Raw genomic sequence first — 21,227 nt, forward strand, 5'->3', positions numbered from 1 at the left:
AACATTTCTGGGATATTTGATGGTGACTGGCAAACAGTGGCATGCTTGTGAATCTCTGAGAGGTGGGTAAAAGCAGGTCTTGGCTGCATAGCTGTCCACTTATGCCTTCAAAACCAGTTTGAGGTATTGCGCATTGCTGAAAAGTACATATGATCCACCAAGGGATGCCTCGTGTACTGGGACTGTGGTCGATCTTGCTGAGAGTTTTACACAAGCATGAGAAATAGTGGGCAGGTCAGAAAAGAAGGGTCCATTTGATTGCCAGAGGTTCTCATCCGAGATGTAGAGGATGTTCTGCCATCATCAACTGAGTGCACTGGGTGCACACAGTGGAAAATTGTGATTCATGTCAGCACAAATGACACCTGCTGCCTAGGGTCAAAGGCCATCCTCAGTTCCTGCAGGAGGCTGGCTGATTTGACAAAGACAGCTAGTTGACTCACAGTGTGGAAGCAGAGCACCATTCCCCAAACTGATCGTGGTCCTCTGGTTTGGAGCCAAGTGGAAGTCTCAGACAATTCTGTGACAATCTTGGATGCAGATTTTGAGTAGTGCGCACATGTTGTTTTTTGGACAGATAAATCCCATCTCAGGCCTGATAAGATGCATTCCAATTCCAGGCAGGGTGGCATTCACCATAGCACATCTGAGAAATAAAATGTTAATATAGAAGTAGCTAATTGCAGGAGTATTTATGGAAATGTCCCAGAACCAATCTCACTTATAATCGGTAACAATGCCCACATGGTAATAGGGATACAAAATTGGCTGAAACCAGATGTTAATAGCAATGATATTCGAAACTCTGATAGAATAGTACATCATAAGTGATGGTGACAGCATGTTTATAGCCACAAAAATATGATAATATCTAGTGGATCAAACATGTTCATCAGGTGGTTTTATTGATCCCTGCCTCAGAAGCAGTAGTGGTAAACATTGGTGAATAATTCATGTACATCTCTCGGTCACGTTAAAGATTTAGGCGAAGATTTCAGTTCTCCTTCCGCTCTCCACAAACCCTTCCCCATTGTTCTGTATCAGAACTGATTTTCAAAATTGAGCACCTCCATGTTGATCAAATGGGGTGATATTTTGCCATGTGGGCTAATAATGATAGAATGTTAAGCAAATTTCTTAAAGAAATGCAACCATCAACATTTGGGTGATATTTTTGTTGATCAATGCGATTTCCGGGCAACACAGACAAATCGAATTGTATTCTTATGAATGATTTTAATCACACAGAATTTGGTTTATTATTTACTTATCCAGTAGCGTTCTCGCTTCCTATGCCCGGGTTCCTGGGTTCGATTCCCGGCGGGGTCAGGGATTTTCTCTGCCTCGTGATGACTGGGTGTTGTGTGATGTCCTTAGGTTAGTTAGGTTTAAGTAGTTCTAAGTTCTAGGGGACTGATGACCATAGATGTTAAGTCCCATAGTGTTCAGAGCCATTTGAACCATTTACTTATCATGTGGCTTTTAGTGCTGGGAGTCTCCAAGGAAATGCTCAGCTCACCTTCAATGCAGTTCTTTTCAGTTAAGCAGAGGGCCTGCATCTTTAAGGTTATTGGAATGTGTCAGGAAAGAAAGGTATTCAGAAAGAATTGGCTATGTAGTATACTCAGCAATCAGCCCCAGCATTTGTGTAAACTGAAAATGGGAGAGCACAGAAAACCATTTTCAATGTTGCCATCAGTTGGATTCAAATTGCCCCTCCTCCTTAATAGAAGGATTGCTATCTCAGCAGCGCAACATGCAGAGCTACCTTGATCACAGCAGAATTAAGAACATATGGTTGTTGTACATTGTTTGAAAATAAAATGACACACATTACAACAAAAATTGCATTCCGATAATGTATGTTTTTCCTTTAATTCTGCGTGTCTGGTGCACAACTGCACATATATTTAAAGATTCAATTGTGCACAGAATTGCTGTTTCCAGTTGTTATAGTATTACAAGAGTGTATGTAGATTTGGACAAGGGTGGGGAAGGGGAGGTTGGCGATGCAAGACGCAGTCGACTCAGACGAATGCAAGCAGACTGTTGAAAAAAATTGTCTAAAAACGAACTATAGAATGTGCTGTCATCACATACCCCTTCTGCTCTCCACAAACACCTCTCCAGTGTTCTGTAATGGAACTGGTTTTCATAACTGAGTACTTCCCGGGTAACTAGATTGGCGATATTTTGCCATTTGGGCTAATAATGATAGAGTATTTAACAATTTTTTTAAAGAAATGCAACCATCAACATCTGGGTGATATTTTTGTTGATCAATGTGATTTTTGGGTGACAATGGCAAATTCACATGTATTTTTATGGACTAATTTTAATTTAATGTTATTTGTAATGATATTTACTGCTATGCTGCCTTGTGAAATACTTAAGTATTGCAACTGCAAATTTCTGATAGTCTCCAAATAATGACTCAAGTGCCAACATTAAACTGGTATAGATAAGTAATTAGGTAATTCTAGTAGCGTGTACATAATTTTGACGTGCCCTAATGCTAGTGGATGGATTCTTACCCATAATTAGAAACTGTATCGCAACAGCACATGGCACAAAAACAATAAACAGCAGCACCTGTGTTAAATTGGTTCTGAAAAAAATGTTCGATGAAAGAGAGCACTGGACACAAGCATCTAGATAGATGCCATGTTCCTCGACTTATGGAAGGTGTTCAATACAGTTCTGCACTGCCACATAATGAACAAAATACAAGTGGACAGAATATCAGACCAACTGTGTGATTGGATAGAAGATCTTTTAGCATACAGAACACTGTACATCACTCTCAATGGAGAGAAGTCTTCAGACTTACAAGTACTTCAGGCGTATCACAAGGGGGTGCTATAGGATCTTTACCTTTCACAATATATTTAAACGAGCTAGTGGACACCACTGGAAACTCCATCCGGCTTTTCACAGATGATGTTATTGTATACAGAGTTGATGCAGCAACCAATGTAATTTACTGCTTATGTTGTTGTTGTTGTTGTGGTCTTCAGTCCTGAGACTGGTTTGATGCAGCTCTCCATGCTACTCTATCCTGTGCAAGCTTCTTCATCTCCCAGTACCTTCTGCAACCTACATCCTTCTGAATCTGCTTAGTGTATTCATTTCTTGGTCTCCCCCTATGATTTTTACCCTCCACGCTGCCCTCCAATACTAAATTGGTGATCCCTTGATGCCTCAGAACATGTCCTACCAACCGATCCCTTCCTCTGGTCAAGTTGTGCCACAAACTTCTCTTCTCCCCAATCCTATTCAATACTTCATCATTAGTTATGTGATCTACCCATCTAATCTTCAGCATTCTTCTGTAGCACCACATTTCAAAAGCTTCTATTCTCTTCTTGTCCAAACTATTTACCGTCCATGTTTCACTTCCATACATGGCTACACTCCATACAAATACTTTCAGAAATAACTTCCTGACACTTAAATCAATACTCGACGTTAACAAATTTCTCTTCTTCAGAAACGCTTTCCTTGCCATTGCCAGTCTACATTTTATATCCTCTCTACTTCGTCCATCATCAGTTATTTTGCTCCCCAAATAGCAAAACTTATTTACTACTTTAAGTGTCTTATTTCCTAATCTAATACCCTCAGCATCACCCGACCTAATTCGACTACATTCCATTATCCTCGTTTTGCTTTTGTTGATGTTCATCTTATATCCTCCCTTCAAGACACCATCCATTCCATTCAACTGCTCTTCCAAGTCCTTTGCTGTCTCTGACAGAATTACAATGTCATCGGCGAACCTCAAAGTTTTTATTTCTTCTCCATGGATTTTAATACCTACTCCAAATTTTTCTTTTGTTTCCTTTACTGCTTGCTCAATATAGAGATTGAATAACATCGGGGAGAGGCTACAACCCTGTCTTACTCCCTTCCCAACCAGTGCTTCCCTTTCATGTCCCTCAACTCTTATAACTGCCATCTGGTTTCTGTACAAGTTGTAAATAGCCTTTCGCTCCTTGTATTTTACCCCTGCCACCTTTAGAATTTGAAAGAGAGTATTCCAGTCAACATTGTCAAAAGCTTTCTCTAAGTCTACAAATGCTAGAAACATAGGTTTGCCTTTCCTTAATCTTCCTTCTAAGATAGGTCGTAAGGTCAGTATTGCCTCACATGTTCCAGTATTTCTACGGAATCCAAACTGATCTTCCCCGAGGTCGGCTTCTACTAGTTTTTCCATTCGTCTGTAAAGAATTCGTGTTAGTACTTGGCAGCTGTGGCTTATTAAACTGATGGTTCGGTAATTTTCACATCTGTCAACACCTGCTTTCTTTGGGATTGGAATTATCATATTCTTCTTGAAGTCTGAGGGTATTTCGCCTGTTTCGTACATCTTGCTCACCAGATGGTAGAGTTTTGTCAGGACTGGCTCTCCCAAGGCCATCAGTAGTTCCAATGGAATTTTGTCTACTCCGGGGGCCTTGTTTCGACTCAGGTCCTTCAGTGCTCTGTCAAACTCTTCACGCAGTATCGTATCTCCCATTTCATCTTCATCTACATCCTCTTCCATTTCCATAATATTGTCCTCAAGTGCATCGCCCTTGTATAGACCCTCTATATACTCCTTCCACCTTTCTGCTTTCCCTTCTTTGCTTAGAACTGGGTTTCCATCTGAGCTCTAGATGTTCATACATGTGGTTCTCTTATCTCCAAAGGTCTCTTTAATATTCCTGTAGGCAGTATCTATCTTACCCCTAGTGAGAGAAGCCTCTACATCCTTACATTTGTCCTCTAGCCATCCCTGCTTAGCCATTTTGCACTTCCTGTCGATCTCATTTTTGAGACGTTTGTATTCCTTTTTGCCTGCTTCATTTACTGCATTTTTATATTTTCTCCTTTCATCAATTAAATTCAATATTTCTTCTGTTACCCAAGGATTTCTACTAACCCTCTTCTTTTTACCTACTTGATCGTCTGCTGCCTTCACTACTTCATCCCTCAGAGCTACCCATTCTTCTTCTACTGTATTTCTTTCCCCCATTCCTTTCAATTGTTCCCTTATGCTCACCCTGAAACTCTGTACAACCTCTGGTTCTTTCAGTTTATCCAGGTCCCATCTCCTTAAATTCCCACCTTTTTGCAGTTTCTTCAGTTTTAATCTACAGGTCATAACCAACAGATTGTGGTCAGAGTCCACATCTGCCCCTGGAAATGTCTTACAATTTAAAACCTGGTTCCTAAATCTCTGTCTTACCATTATATAATCTATCTGATACCTTTTAGTATCTCCAGGGTTCTTCCATGTATACAACCTTCTATCATGATTCTTAAACCAAGTGTTAGCTATGATTAAGTTGTGCTCTGTGCAAAATTCTATCAGGCGGCTTCCTCTTTCATTTCTTAGCCCCAATCCATATTCACCTACTACGTTTCCTTCTCTCCCTTTTCCTACACTCGAATTCCCGTCACCCATGACTATTAAATTTTCGGCTCCCTTCACTATCTGAATAATTTCTTTTATTTCATCATACATTTCTTCAATTTCTTCGTCATCTGCAGAGCTAGTTGGCATATAAACTTGTACTACTGTAGTAGGTGTGGGCTTCGTATCTATCTTGGCCACAATAATGCGTTCACTATGCTGTTTGTAGTAGCTTACCCGCATTCCTATTTTCCTATTCATTATTAAACCTACTCCTGCATTACCCCTATTTGACTTTGTGTTTATAACCCTGTAGTCACCTGACCAGAAGTCTTGTTCCTCCTGCCACCGAACTTCACTAATTCCCGCTATATCTAACTTTAACCTATCCATTTCCCTTTTTAAATTTTCTAACCCACCTGCCCAATTAAGGGATCTGACATTCCACGCTCCGATCCGTAGAATGCCAGTTTTCTTTCTCCTGATAACGACATCCTCTTGAGTAGTCCCCGCCCGTCCACACATGTGCTTATACATAGATAGAAAGAGCCATTATTGAATGGTTACGAGACCACAGAACAATCACTGGAAGCAGTTACTTCAATGAAATCTATGAGTATGCACACAGAATTATTTGAAGTGGAATGACCACATAAAATTAAATATGAGTAAGGCAGATGGGAGACTAAGACTCATTGGAACAATCCTCAGGAAGTGTAGTCCATCAACAAAGGTAGTAGTCTGTAACACACTTGTTGGATCAATATTTGAATATTGCTCATTAGTATGGGATCCATACCTGATAAGACACAAAGTGGAAATAGAGTAGATTCAAAGAAGAACAGCACATTTTGTTGCAGGTTCATTTATTAAGCACAAAAGTGTCATTGAGATGATCAACCAACTCCAGTAGCATATGCTGCAAAAGAGGTGTTCCACATAACAGTGGTTTATTTTTAAAGTGCCAAGAAGGTATTTTGCTAGAAAAGCCAACCAATGTATCACTTCCTCCTACATACATCTCACAAAAAGACCATGGACATAAAATTGGAGGGATTTGAGCCCTCACAGAGGCTGGCCAGGGATCATTCTTCCTGGGTACCATTCATGACAGCTTTGGGAAAAGGTAGATGTGATACTGGTACACAAAACACCCTTTGTCACTCACCATAAGGCGGCTTTCAGGGTACAGAAGTAGATGTAGTGATCTGTAGCATAGTCTGAAGTCTAGGTTACGTTGAGGTGACAGTTTGGTTGCAGATTTGTGAAACAGTTTTTAATGTTTCAGTTGATCTGTAATCTTCACCATAATTCTGGCCAGGCCGGATGAACCAAGAACTTTACTGTAAATACTTAAGAAAAGTTTTTTGTATGATTAAGTTAAGAAAGTTCATTGCGCTTGTGTAGCTGCTTCATTAATTGTAACTGTATTGGCAAAAGCTTGGCCAGAAATTTCATTCAGAGGCAAATATGCCTCATTATCATAGTTTATTTAAAGTCTTGTTACAACATTTATGTATACTATCAAGAGATGGCCATGACTACTGAGTTTGGGAATGCTGTAAACAATATTTATCAAATTGATTTTATTACAACACTGAACATTATTGTTTATTTTAGGTGATGCCAGGAGATTTTTATGGGTCACAGAAAATTATGATGTAATTCTAGTTAATGTAACACACATAAACATCTATATGATTACTATACAATTCACACTTACGTGTTTTGCAGAGGTTTCAAAGAAAGACTTTCAGACTATTTCTCTGCCACTCCACTCTCAAATAGCATGTGGGAAAAATGAACACCTAAAGCTTTTCTTGCAATCTCTTAACTCCTCATATTTTATAATGATGATCATTTCATCCCATGTATGTATGTGGGAGCTGACAAAATGTTCTGACAATCAGTGATGAAAACTCATGATTGTCATTTTCTGGAAAGGTTTAGCCATAATGTAAAACATATTTGTTATAAAGACTGCCACCCCTGCTCACTAATCATTATTTTGAAGCTCTCTCCCATACTTTGTGATACTACAGAATGAACTATTCTTCTTTGAACTTTTTTGATATCCTTTGTCAATTCTATCTAGTAAGGACCCCACACTGCACTACAGTACTCCAGAAGAGAATGGACAAACGTAATCTAAGCAGCCTTTTTAGTATATTTGTTACAGCTTCTAATTCATTCTGCCAATAAAACGCAGTCTTTGGTTCACCTTCTCCACAATATTTTGTATGTGATGGATCCAGTAAGTTATTTGTGCAATTCCTGGGTATTTAGTTGAACCACCAGTCTTCATGTTTGTGTAAATTAACATGTAACCAAAATGTGACAGGATTTTTATAATACTCATGTGGAGAATCCAACACTTTTTATTGTTCAGGGCCAACTGCCACTTTTTGTACCATGTAGATATGTTGTCAAAACAATTTTGTAATTTTTTTTAATTGCCTGATGATTTACTACATGGTAAGCAACACTATCATCTGCGAACAATCTAAGATTGCTGCTCACATTGTAACGTAAATCGATGGATTAAGAATAACAGAGTGCTGCAACACTTTCTTAGAGACCCCAAATGTAACTTCAGTTTCACTAGATGACTTCTCATCCATTACTGCAAACTATGACCTTTCAGTCGCATAGCAGAGACGATACACCATAGGCTCACAATTTGATAAGAAGCTGCTTGTGAGGACCAGTGTCAAAAGCCTTCTGGAAATCTAGAAATATGGAATCAACTTGAGATCGCCTGTCAATAGGGCCTTTTACTTTAAGTGAATAAAGAGACAGTTTATTGCAAGAAGGACATTTTTCTAAATCCACATTGTTTGTGTGTCAATAGGTCATTTTCTTCAAGATACATTTTAGTGTTGGAACAAATTATATGTCCCAAAAATCTACAAACTGATGTCAATGATGTGGGTCTATAATTCAGAAGATTATTTCTATTTCCTTTCTTGTATACTGGTGTGACCTGTGCAACTTTCCAGTCTTCAGGTACAGATCTTTGTTCAAGGTATGGTTGTGTTGGTGCTAAAAATGGAGATATTTCTTCAGTATACTCCAAAATAAATCTCACTAGTATACAGTCTGCACCAGAAGAGTTGCTTTTATTAAGTGGTCTAAGTTTCTCCAATAAATCCAGAGTATCCACTTCAAAATTTCTCACTTCGGCAGGTGTTCTCGCTTCAAATTCTGAAATATTTGCAACATCTTATTTTTGACAGGATTTTGGAAAACAGTGTATCGTAACTCCGCTTAAGAGGTGTTGTTGGTAACATTACTACTGCTATTATACAACAGAGCCACTTATTGTGTTGCCACTGGTATATTTCACATATGACCAGAGTGTATTTGATCATAGACTACTGGTTTTCTTTATTACACTAGGATGTACAGAGAAGCCATAGAAATTCAAAAGCGTAAAAACAACAGTAACAGAAAAGAAGGACTCGAACAGGAAAAGTTGTGATCCTCAGTGCTAAATATAACAAATGGCACCAACTCTTTCTTACTGCAAGCTCCACGACACACATAGGTGCAACTGCACACCTTAGGCATCAGTCAGATGACATCATAACTGACTGTTGTGTGAATACATACAAACAGTGCAGCTTATCGAGCTTGTTTGAGACCGTAACTGCTTTCTGAGTCATCAAAGCCTCTGATGGTGCCTCCAGCATTGGAAGACGAAATGTTAGGTAGAGAATAATGCCTTATACCACAGCCTAATTCCCATATAACCAGTATCAGCAAGAATGTACAGAGTGTACACAGTCTGGGAACACTTTCAATTATTTATTGCACAAGAATTAGACATTGTACACATGTCATACATACTGCATTTTGAAGATAAACTCTGAAAGTTTTTTTACAAACATTCGATATGCGAATCATGAGTGACCCGGCAGACATGAGTACGGTAACCGAATTCTTGCCCTACCCATCCCAGCATGACATCGTCAACTGTGGCAGTCGCTTCCTGTATTCTCTCTCGGATCTCTGCTACATCACGTGGTAGAGGAGATACATAATCAGATCTTTAATGTGTCCCCACAGAAAAAAGTCACATGGAGTGAGATCTGGTGATCAGGGAGACCATTTCATGAAACAGCTGCCGCCTTCTGTAGCACAGTTGATCCACCGATGAGGCTGCTCTGTGTTCAGGTACTCACAAACTTCACAAAGGAAATGGGGTGGAGCCCTATCCTGCTGAAAGATGATGGGAGAGTCAGATTGCATTTGAGGCATCTGCCATTGCTGCAACATGTCCAAGTAGGAATATCCAGTGACAGTGCTCTCAGTGAAGAAGAATGGCCCGCACAGTCTTCAATGTGACAAGGCACGAAAAAATTTACCTTTGGGGAATCACGCTCAAATTCAATGCATGCATGTGGATGCTTTGTACCCCAGATTGGACAATTATACCTGTTCACTTTCCCATTAGTGTGAAAAGTGGCTTCGTCGCTAAAAATTAAGTGACCAAAAATGCCATTTCCACCCTCATTCAATTGTTGCAGCTGCGAAAAAAACTCAAAATGCTTGTCTTTGTCACCATCATTGAGCTTCTGCACTAGCTCCAATTTGAATGGTTTCATAGACAGCTTCTGTCGCAGGACTTTCCACACTGTCATTGGAGCCATTTTGAGTTCACGGAATGCATGATGCACTGATTTCTTTGGACTGATTATGAATGTCTCTCTTACACGCTCCTCATTCACTTCACTCGGACTGGGACGTCCGCTTCTCTCTGCTGGGAACAAGCAACCCGTCACAACGAATTTGTTGTGCCAGTGGTAAATGACCTTCCTGGGGGTGGCTTCTTACTGTACTTGGTTCTAAACAACTGTTGAACTGCTGTAGGACACTTGTTTTTGTCGAACTCCAACACACAGAAAGCTCCCTTCACACCTGAACTCACCATATTTGCAACTAGCCCTGACTATCGGCAAATTACCAAACCATGCTGTGGCAGTATACATCAGAAAGTATTCAGGGTTTCTTTTCAAAAAGACATATGTTTGATATCTTTACAATGTTTGGTTCTTGTGCAATAAATAATTGAACATGTTCCCGGACTTTATGTTCACCTTATATTTGCAAGCTTATGGAGGCAGTGGCTCCTTTTGGCAGAAATGTTGAAGGAAGAGGAAGAGGAGTGAAGAAAAGGGCTGGTAAGGTTTAGGAAATGGGAAGAGTCCAGTAAAGTTGCCCAATTTCCTGGTCAAGGGAGACTTCCCACACTTCTTTCCTTCTCATCTCATCTGATAGGTCAGTGAATGATGACAAGCTTGGATCACTTAATTCATTATGCCACATAAGGTCATGACTTTCTGAAAAGAATCATCACTGGTGAAGAATCGCGGGCATATCACTGCATGCCTGAATCCAAGAAAACCTCTATGGAGTGGAGACATGTTGGCTCCTCAGCACAAAGAAATAGATACAAAGAGACTCAATCTACTAGGAAAGTGCTTTTGAAAGTGTTCTGGGACATGCATGGGGTGTTATAGGTGGACTTTCCTGAGAACAGGATGACAGTGAATGCTGCAGCCTACGTTAAAACTTTGGCTAAGTTGCATCATGCCCTTCATGAGAACTGCCACAGCGTTAATGCTAACAGTGTCAGACTTCTTCATGACAATGCTCACCCCCATGTTGCTGCTCCCGGGTGGGAGGTGCTCCTGTGTCCACCACACATTCCAGATCTTGCACCATTGGACTTTCATCTGTCTGGTCCCACAAAAAAAAATTCCTGTCAGCCCACACTTTGGGACAAATGTGGAATCGAAATCAGCAGTCTGAAGGTGGGTATACTTGAACCAAACCAACTTCTACTAAACTAAACTTTTTTGTAATAAAATTATTATGCATTCCTTTCTGACCTTCCCCTGTAGTTTCCAGATGAGGCATTTAATTTAATAATGTTGCAAAAAATGTCTTGTCATACACACCACTAACAAAACTGTAATCATTCCAGTTGATAGTTTTATGCATTAGCAAAGTGAGTTTTCTCTAAAGATTTCAGTTACATGAGGAGGTAAGTCTGATGGTCAATAGGAGGACTCAGTTACGATTTTATGGCCATCCCTGACACTGAGCCTTGCCCAAACCATCTTGCATGGAGCTTCAAATTCTACCCTGCTAGATTTGAGTTTCTTGTCCACTCCAAAAGGTACCTCACCCCCGTCTCACACCTGGTGTCCTTATAATGTATGCTTAAATTTTCCCCTGAAGTCTCAGGCTGGTTTGATGCAGCTCTCCATGCTACTCTGTCCTGTTCAAGCTTCTACATCTCATCTCCAAGTACCTACTGCAACCTACATCCTTCTGAATCTGCTTAGTGTATTCAACTCTTGGTCTCCCTCTACGATTTTTACCCTGCGCGCTTCCCTCCAACACAAAATTGATGATACTTTGATGCCCCAGAATGTGTCCTACCAACCGATCCCTTCTTCTAGTCAAGTTGTCCCAGAAATTCCTCTTCTCCCCAGTTCCATTCAGTACCTCCTCATTAGTTATTTTATCTACCCATTTAATATTCAGCATTCTTCTGTAGCACCACATTTCGAAAACTTCTATTCTCTTCTTGTCTAAACTATTTATCGTCCATGTTTCACTTCCACACATCGCTAAACTTCATACAGATACTTTCAGGAAAGCTTTCCTGGCGCTTAAAATCTATACTCAGTGTTAACAAATTTCTCTTCTTCAGAAATGCTTTCCTTGCCATTGCCAGTCTACATTTTATATCCTCTCTGCTTCAACCATCATTAGTTATTTTGCTACCCAAATAACAAAACTCATCTACTACTTTAAGTGTCTCATTTCCTAATCTAATTCCCTCAGCATCACCTGATTTAATTTGGCTTAATTCCATTATCCTCATTTTGCTTTTGCTGATGTTCATCTTATGTCTTCCTTTCAAGACACTGTCCATTTCATTCATCTGCTCTTCCAGGTCCTTTGCTGTCTCTGACAGAATTACAATGTCGTCAGTAACCTCAAACTTTTTATTTCTTTTCCATGGATTTTAATTCCTATTCAAATTTTTTCTTTTGTTTCCTTTACTGCTAGCTCAATGTACAGATTGAATAACATCTGAGATAGGCTACAACCCTGTCTCACTCCCTTCTCAACCACTGTTTCCCTTTTGTGCCCATCAACTCTTATAATTGCCATTTGGTTTCTGTAGAAATTGTAAATAGCCTTTCGATCTTGGGTATTTGACTCCTGCCGCCTTCAGAATTTGAAAGTGAGTATTCCAGTCAACACTGTCAAAAGCTTTCGCCAAGTCTACATATGCTAGAAATTTAGGCTTGACTTCCTTTAATTTATCTTCTAAGATAAGTTGTAGGATCAGTATTGCCTCACATGTTGGAACATTTCTACAGAATCCATACTGATCTTCCCCTACGTTGGCTTCTACCAGTTTTTCCATTCGTCTGTAAAGAATTTGTGTTAGTATTTTGCAGCCGTGACTGATTAAACTGATAGTTCAGTGATTTTCATGTGACTGATTAAACTGGTAGCTCAGTGATTTTCACACCTTTCAACACCTGCTTTCTTTGGGATCGGAATTATTATTTTCTTTTTGAAGTCTGAGAGTATTTCACCTGTCTCGTATGTCTTGCTCACCAGATGGTACAGTTTTGTCATGGCTGGCTCTCCCAAGGTTATCAGTAGTTGTAATGGAATGTTGTCTACTCCCGGGGCCTTGTTTCAACTTAGATCTTTCAGCGCTCTGTCAAATTCTTCACGTAGTATACTCCTTCCACCTTTCTGCTTTCCCTTCTTTGCTTAGAACTGCTTTTCCATCTGAGCTCTTGATATTCAAGCTAATGGTTCTCTCTTCTCCAAAGGTCTCCTTAATTTTCCTGTAGCCTGTATCTATCTTACCCCTAGCCTGTTGATCTCATTTTTGTGTCATTTGTATTCCGTTTTGCCTGCTTAATTTACTGCATTCTTATATTTTCTCCTTTCATCAATTAAATTCAATATCACTTCTGTCACCAAAGGATTTCTACTAGCCCTTGTCTTTTTACCTGCTTGACCCTCTGCTACCTTCACTATTTCATCTCTCAGAGCCACCCATTCTTCTTCTACTGTTATTTCTTTCCCTCTTTCTTGTCAGTCGTTCCCTTGTGCTCTCCCTGAAACTCTGTACAACCTCTGGTTCTTTCAGTTTATCCAGGTCCCATCTCCTTAAATTCCCACCTTGTTGCAGTTTCTTCAGTTTTAATCTACAGTTCATAACCAATAGATTGTGGTCAGAGTCCACATCTGCCCCTGGAAATGTCTTACAATTTAAAACTAGGTTCCTAAATCTCTGCCGTACCATTATATAAATCTATCTGAAACCTTCCAGTGTCTCCAGGCCTCTTCCACATATACAACCTTCTCTCATGATTCTTAAACCAAGTGTTAGCTATGATAAGTTATGCTCTGTGCAAAATTCTACCAGGCAGCTTCCTCTTTCATTCCTTACGCCAATTCCATATTCACCTACTACTTTTCCTTCTCTTCCTTTTCCTACTATCGAATACCAGTCCCCCTAACAATTAAATTTTTGTCTCCCTTCACTATCTGAATAATTTCTTTTATCTCATCATACATTTCTTCAATCTCCTCAACATCTGCAGAGGCAGTTGGCGTAAAAACTTGTACTACTGTGGTAGGCGTGGGCTTCGTGTCTATCTTGGCCACAATGATGCATTCACTAAGGTGTACATAGTAACTTATCTGTGCTCCTATTTTTTTATTCATTAATAAACCTACTCCTGCATTACTCCTATTTGATTTTGTACTTATAAGCCTGTATTCACCTGACCAGAAGTCTTGTTCCTCCTTCCACCAAACTTCGCTAATTTCCACAATATCTAACTTTAACCTATCCATTTCCCTTTTTAAATTTTCTAACCTACCTGCCCGATTAGGCGATCTTACATTCCATGCTCCAATTCGCAGAATGCCAGTTTTCTTTCTCCTGATAACGACGTCCTCCTGAGTAGTCCCCACCCAGAGATCCAAATGGGGGACTATTTTACCTACGGAATATTTTACCCAAGAGGACACAATCATCATTTAACCAAACAGTAAAGCTGCATGACTCGGGATAAATTATGGCTGCAATTTCCCCTTGCTTTCAGCCGTTTGCAGTACCAGCACAGCAAGGCCGTTTTAGTTAATGTTACAAGGCCAGATCAGTCAATCATCCAGACTGTTGCCCCTGCAACTACTTAGAAGGCTGATGCTCTTCAGAAACCAGACGTTTGCATGGCCTCTCATCAGATATGCCTCTGTTGTGGTTGCACCTGCAGTTGAAGAATAATTTCAACCACCCTTCAGATTTTACAAAACTGATTAAAAATGTAAAATCTGAAGAGTGGTTGAAGCTATTCTTCAACTGTGAATTAAAAATAAAGCTTTTCGTTTAATGTTATTTAATGTTACACAAATAAGAGAACACAGTCTCATTAACTGATGCATTTTTGTATTGTTGACTACAGATGATGCTACATTTAACACTGCAACCTTTGTTCCATCTCCCCATCATTGTTGTAATTGGAAATAGTGAACTTATTTCCTCCATATTTGTGTAGATTTGATTAATCTTTACTTTAAACATTGGTGATGAAAGACATTTACTCAGTAGAATTAACAGCAAATACACATAAGAAAAATAATTTTATTGATAGTAGTCCAGTATCAACACCTTCAATAAAGCATTTTCTTGAAAGTACCTGTTTTTGCAATACTTTGATTCCCTGCAATGAAGTACTATAGGAAGAAAAACTGCACAAACTTTCAGGTAGATCTTGATGAGATTCCAAAGTGGTGTAGAGACAGAGAACTTGTTTTGTATGTTCAGAAATTTGTACAAATCACAAAGTACAAAAAGGTTGTACCCAATGATTACAGCATCAACAAATAAGAACTGGAAAACAACCAACTCATACAAACACCTGGGTGTAACAGTTTGTAACTATACGACGTGGAACAATCAAGTAGGCCCCTCAGTTGTAGGCAAAGCAGTTGCGCAGACTTTGGTTCACTAGTAGGTTCCTGTGAAAATTCAGTGGAGACTAATTACAAAACATTTCTGCAACCCATTCTAGAATATAGCTCCAGTGTGCAGAAGCCGTAGCAAAGAGGATTTACAATTCATATTGAACACATTCAAAAAAAGACAGCATGAACAATTATACGTTCTTCTTCATCATAGGAGAGCATCATCAAAATTCTGAAAAACATGAATTGACAAACACGTAAGAATCGATGTCATTTATCCCATGAATGATTTCTTACATAAGTTCAAGAACTGATATTAAGGAAGAATCTAGGAATATGCTTCAGACCCTACGTATCATTCCTGAAGGTACTACAAAGACAAGATAAGTCTAATCGCAGTGAGCCCAGGAGCATTTAAGTAGTCATTCTTCACAAGACCCATACACAAGTGGAATGGGAAGAAACTTGTAGCCCTAATCTAAGTTCCCTCTGCCATGCACTGTAACAGTGGTTTGCAGAGTGTGCATGTAGATGTAGAGGTTTGTATATAGCTTTTATAAGTAATACAGGCTATAGGAATGATTTCCTACTGATACTTCTCTCTATGAATTCATATCTTGATTTGTTCCCTACTCTTGAAGGACTTCCATGTGCCTCATAACTGGTGGTGTAGTCTGACTGAGACACATCAGTAGAGAGAGAGTGGAGTGTCTCTGCAAGTTACATGAGCTTCAGTCATCAATATATGTTATATGCCTCTCATTCCTAATATTTCTAGACAGTGAATAGTTGTTTATCCTTATACTACTAATTACATTTCACTCAGAATTTTTCATCACTGTTTTACTTCTATTTTGGTGATCTGGCCTGCATATAATCACAGTATTTGTTATTATATTAGACTGTGAAGTCCCCAACATATGTTTTGTCGTACTTACTGGCTTATTGCACACCAATGAAGATATTCCTTCCTGCTAAGATCTGTAGACCATGATATGCCAGTGAGGGAGACTTAAGAAAAATAATTTAAGTCTGTGTTGCCTTCTAACAGTGTTTTTTATCTCTAAATGCCAGGTGAGGCCTTTTGTTTTTACTGAAATATGTCTAATGAACTACCAAATGTCAACAAACTCTGATTCTCAAATGTATATTTTTGAAATTCTTTAGGAAACATCTAGCTTTAAACAACTCCTCTACATACATTTCTGGCAACATAATATCTCTCCATTCAAATGTAACAGCTCTCTTTAATACAATAGTAATGTTGGCAACCCATATGCAGGAAAATATAGAAAACTATTTGCATACTGAAGGCTCATTATCATTCTTTGCATTCTAAACTTCTTGGTATAAATCGACACTGGAATATTGTCCTCACTGTAGTCGGTTTGTTAGGCATTCTGTTATATTCTCCATTGTCTCCTACAAAATAGTAGATACAGTGAATACAATGTCCCTGATGATATCTTACTTAATGTTAAATTTGTCTGAAATCAACTGTCTTTTTATTAATTATTTTAAAAATAGTTTCAGTAATTATACTTGGTATGTTTCTTACACAATGACAATATGACAAGTAGAGCTGGGAACCCAAATCCAACTGCATAGCACTGATCATCTCCAAAGCACATAAATGATTTGCGTAAAATGGGTGTAAATATCATTCCAATGAATCCACCAAAATTAATGCTGAAGTAGAAATAGGAAAAAAATTTGTCAAGCAGTTCTTCTTCCTCTGGCAAGTGGAACTGGTCTCCTCCAAACGCTGCAACACAAGGCTTTATTCCACCTGATCCAACAGCTACAAGTAACAGTCCAATCAATGAACATGATCTGAAAGAAAGGTTGATAAATAAAAAGTCAGCTTTCATAACAGATGCAAAAATACTAGCATGTAATTTTAATTTTAGAAAATTCACTACTTTCATTTGATTATGGAAATGAGAAACTGTGTTACATATCATACAATGTAGGCTGTTACATATCAGTGATTATGACAACTTACACAAAAACTGAAACATTGCTACATGGCACACTTTAAAAGTGAATTATTTGGGTATCTGTCGGAATAGGTCGTTCAATTACATACCATGTTGAGTGGATCCCATACTGAGACAGATCCTTGAAGGGTGTAGAACAAATAAGTTATACATTAACAGGTAGGAATAACCACTACAGACTACATCTTTAAACTATATATGATTAATGCTAATCTACTGACACAGAACTTTTCATTAAAAGAATAAATTCTCTGGCCAGCTTTATTTCTTCTTGGATAAGGCTTACAAGATAGTAACATGGAATAGCTCTTTTTGCTATACACCACTCCAGAGGACTTGCAGTTTCCATGTAGTAGGAGCATACCCTTTTCCCCATGCATGTGATTTACAAATTCTGATTCATATTTACTTTGTATCATATTCACTGCTCACACTGTGAATGCCGTTGGATTTAAATTAATAATTTGGAAAAAAATACAGGTCAATGCATTCAGCTCCATAAAGTTGGTCAAATTTACTTTCACTGCAGTAAAAACTTAGTGGAACATGCCTAACAACAGTGTTCTCCAATACATTGCGTAGTAACTGGAAATCATATTTTTAAGTGACATCACCCCAATTTGGATGCCATGAGTCCCAAGAGGGTCTATGCTGCTTCAGACAAGACAGAAACTTGAAGTGCTAAAGAATGTAGCCTTGTGGCGAGCATTAGATTTGCTGAGTTGAGCATGAAGTGGGCACTCCAATCTTCCTCCAATGATACAAGATGCTGACAACCAAGTTTTATCTTCCCTAATGTACTTCTCAAAACTGGTACATCTGGAACCTCAGGATGTATGACAGGAATGAACTGTGGAAGTGCATGTAGCCCTTGTGGCTTCTAAGAGGTAGACCCTCTTTTACAAGTTATCATTTCAACATATTACACCCAACCCATCATTATATCACTAATCATGAGCCATTAACCAATTACTGCCATGCCATACTGATCAATGCCTAGACAGTTAAAGCCATACCCTAGCATGGAATATTGAAGTAACTGCCACCCAGACATAACCATTTGAGGTTTATGAAGATATGTGCATCTTATGGCTAGGAAAGTAGGAGGGTGCCTTTTTCGTTCCCTTGGAAGGCAACATTTCCTAGACAGAACTCACAGCATGGATGTCATTCTTGATGGTACTGCATACACATGTAGTAGTTTAGTTACTCACGCCAGTTGATTGGAAGCTTCATTTCGTTTTACAACAGCTTCATTGTAATGCCTGGAATTTGTTGATATGTCATCTTTCTTTCTTTACAAGACACACACTGTTCAAAAGTACTAAAATCTCAAATATTCTGTCTACAGAAATGTACTTTTTATTTTGTGGCCTATAGATATTGTTTTTTTTGTTTTTTTTTTTTACTTAATTTTTCATGGATGAAGTCATTATTAAGGTTTTATTTCCTTTTTTACATGTCTATGTTAACATCCTTTTATGACACAATTCCTTCTTTTAATGTTGGCAAGAATAACTGATGCATGGTCCTCTACAAAAAATGCAACAATATTGCTCAAGAATTTTTTTGTAAATGTTGAAAATAAATTCATGGTTTATTTACTTATTATCATTGTCATATCCCTTACTACTGTTAACTTGCATCAGGTATGCACTGTTGTTGTTGCTGCTGCTGCTGTTTCCATCTTCAGTCCAAAAACTGGTTTGATGCAGTTCTCCAAGCTGCCTCTTCTCTGGGTAACTCCTGCAACCTTACAGTTATTTGGACATGTTTACTGTATTCAAGCCTTGGTATCCCTTTACAATCTTTACCTCCACACTTTCTTCCAGTACCAAACTGACTATTCCTTGATACTGCAGGATGTGTCCTATCAACCAATCCATTCATGTAGTCAAGTTGTGCCATAAATTTCTATTTCCCCCCAAATCTATTTAGCACCTCTTCATTATGTTACGCAATCTACCCATCTAATATTCAGAATTCTTCTACAGTAGCAAATTTCAAAAGGGTTCTATTCTCTTCTTGTGTGAAGTGCTTATTTTCTAGGTTTCACTTCTGTGTAAGGCTATACTTCAAATAAATACCTCCAGAAAAAACTTTCTAACACTTTAACTGAAATTCAATGTCAACAAATTTCTCTTTTCCAGAAATGATGTTCTTGCTACTGCATCTGCATTTTATATCTGCACCACTTCAGCCATCATCAGTTATTTTACTGCCCAAATAACAGAACTCATCTACTTCTTCCAGTTTCTCATTTGCTACTCTAATTCCTACAGTTTCTCATTTCCCACTCTTAATTCCCTAAGCATCACCTGATTTTTCATAACATTCCATTACCCTTGTTTTACTTTTGTTGATGTTCATCTTATATCCTCCTTTCAAGACACTATCCATTCTATTCAGCTGTTCTTTCAAATCCTTTGCAGTCCCTGACAGAATTACAATGCCGTCAACAAACTACAGATTTGTTTTTCTTCTCCCACAGCTTTAATTTCCACTGCGTTTTCTGCTTGTTTTCCTTTACTGCTGGCTCAACATAGAGACTTAATAACATCAGGAGTAGGTAGGTAATACAATCCAAAAGAGAGCCTTTAGGGTTGTTTTAAGGAGCACAGCTAGACAGTTGTGCAACTATTGTTTAAAACACTGCAAGTGCTATTAGTACCATGCACATATATTATGGACACATTAATGTGCATTTTTTAAAAATGCTACAGTAATAGTAGTTTTATGAGAAAAAAAATGTGACATACACATGCACATATATTATGGACACATTAATGTGAATTTTTAAAAAATGCAACTGTAATACTGAGTTTGTGCTCTGTCTCTAATAATCTCAAAGGTCATATGCCATTAAACCCTAGGAAGAAGGAAGGAAGGAAGACTAGGGTTTAATGTCCTACTGACTTCGAGATTATTAGAGACAGAGCACAAACTTGAAATGTATCAAGGATGGGGAAGAAAATTGCCTGTGTCCTTTTAAAGGAACCATCATGCCATTTGCCTGGAGCAATTTAGGGAAATCATGGAAAACTTGAAACTGGATGGCCAGACATGGATCTGAACCATTTTTCCTGAATGATAGTCCATTGTGCTAACCACTATGCCACCCCTTTTGGCATATAAAAAAACTTAATTAATGTTGATTAGCACTGCTACTGAATTAGAAGGTGTGGGAGTAAGAGATATTGATTTAAAAGCTTTCCTTGGAGAACAGTGGTACGACAAAATTCTGAAACATGTTACTAAACATAATCTTTAATTTATTTTTTGTAATTCAAATCTTAAATGAAGGCTATGTTCATGACACAAATGCAGATGTCTCAATTTGAAAAATGTATGATGGCAATCTTGATTAAAATGCTGTGTGAAAGAAACAGGGAAAGAAATGACAAACAATATTGCAAATATCATCCTACAAATATGAGTATAGCTGAGAATATTCTGAATGTACTATAATTCATTAACGAGTTTGAAATAAATCTTATCTTATTACGACAACACAATATCCTTTATTGTTTAAAGGTGATTCATCCTGTTTTAGAACCGTTTACAAAAGAAGAAATTGTTTACAAATTAGAAACATTCATGTGAGAATCATTTGTTGATGGAAATGTGGTGTTTAAAGTCAGACAACAGGACCAAAATCAAGAATGATGACACTAAAAGGCTCCTAGATGAATTCTGAGTAAGCCAATTCAAGATGAACATGTGTGGATCTCAACAAAATGGAAGAACTGGAAGAGAAGTGTGCACAGTTGTCTAGTCAATACAGTTATCAAAACATGAATGAGAAGCTG

At 38.4% G+C, this 21,227-nt stretch overlaps 1 protein-coding gene across 1 annotated transcript in view; it reads right to left on the reverse strand.

The window, feature by feature from the left end:
• Positions 1–21,227, reverse strand: part of LOC124613376 (peptide transporter family 1-like) — a 189,164-nt gene that overhangs the window by 92,337 nt on the left and 75,600 nt on the right. Inside the window, exon 6 of the mRNA XM_047142077.1 lies at positions 16,977–17,251. Within this exon, the coding sequence (XP_046998033.1) occupies positions 16,977–17,251 (275 nt within the window). The remainder of the gene's footprint in view (positions 1–16,976; positions 17,252–21,227) is intronic.

The sequence above is a fragment of the Schistocerca americana genome, chromosome 4, assembly GCF_021461395.2.
Source record: "Schistocerca americana isolate TAMUIC-IGC-003095 chromosome 4, iqSchAmer2.1, whole genome shotgun sequence".
Taxonomy (NCBI): domain Eukaryota; kingdom Metazoa; phylum Arthropoda; class Insecta; order Orthoptera; family Acrididae; genus Schistocerca; species Schistocerca americana.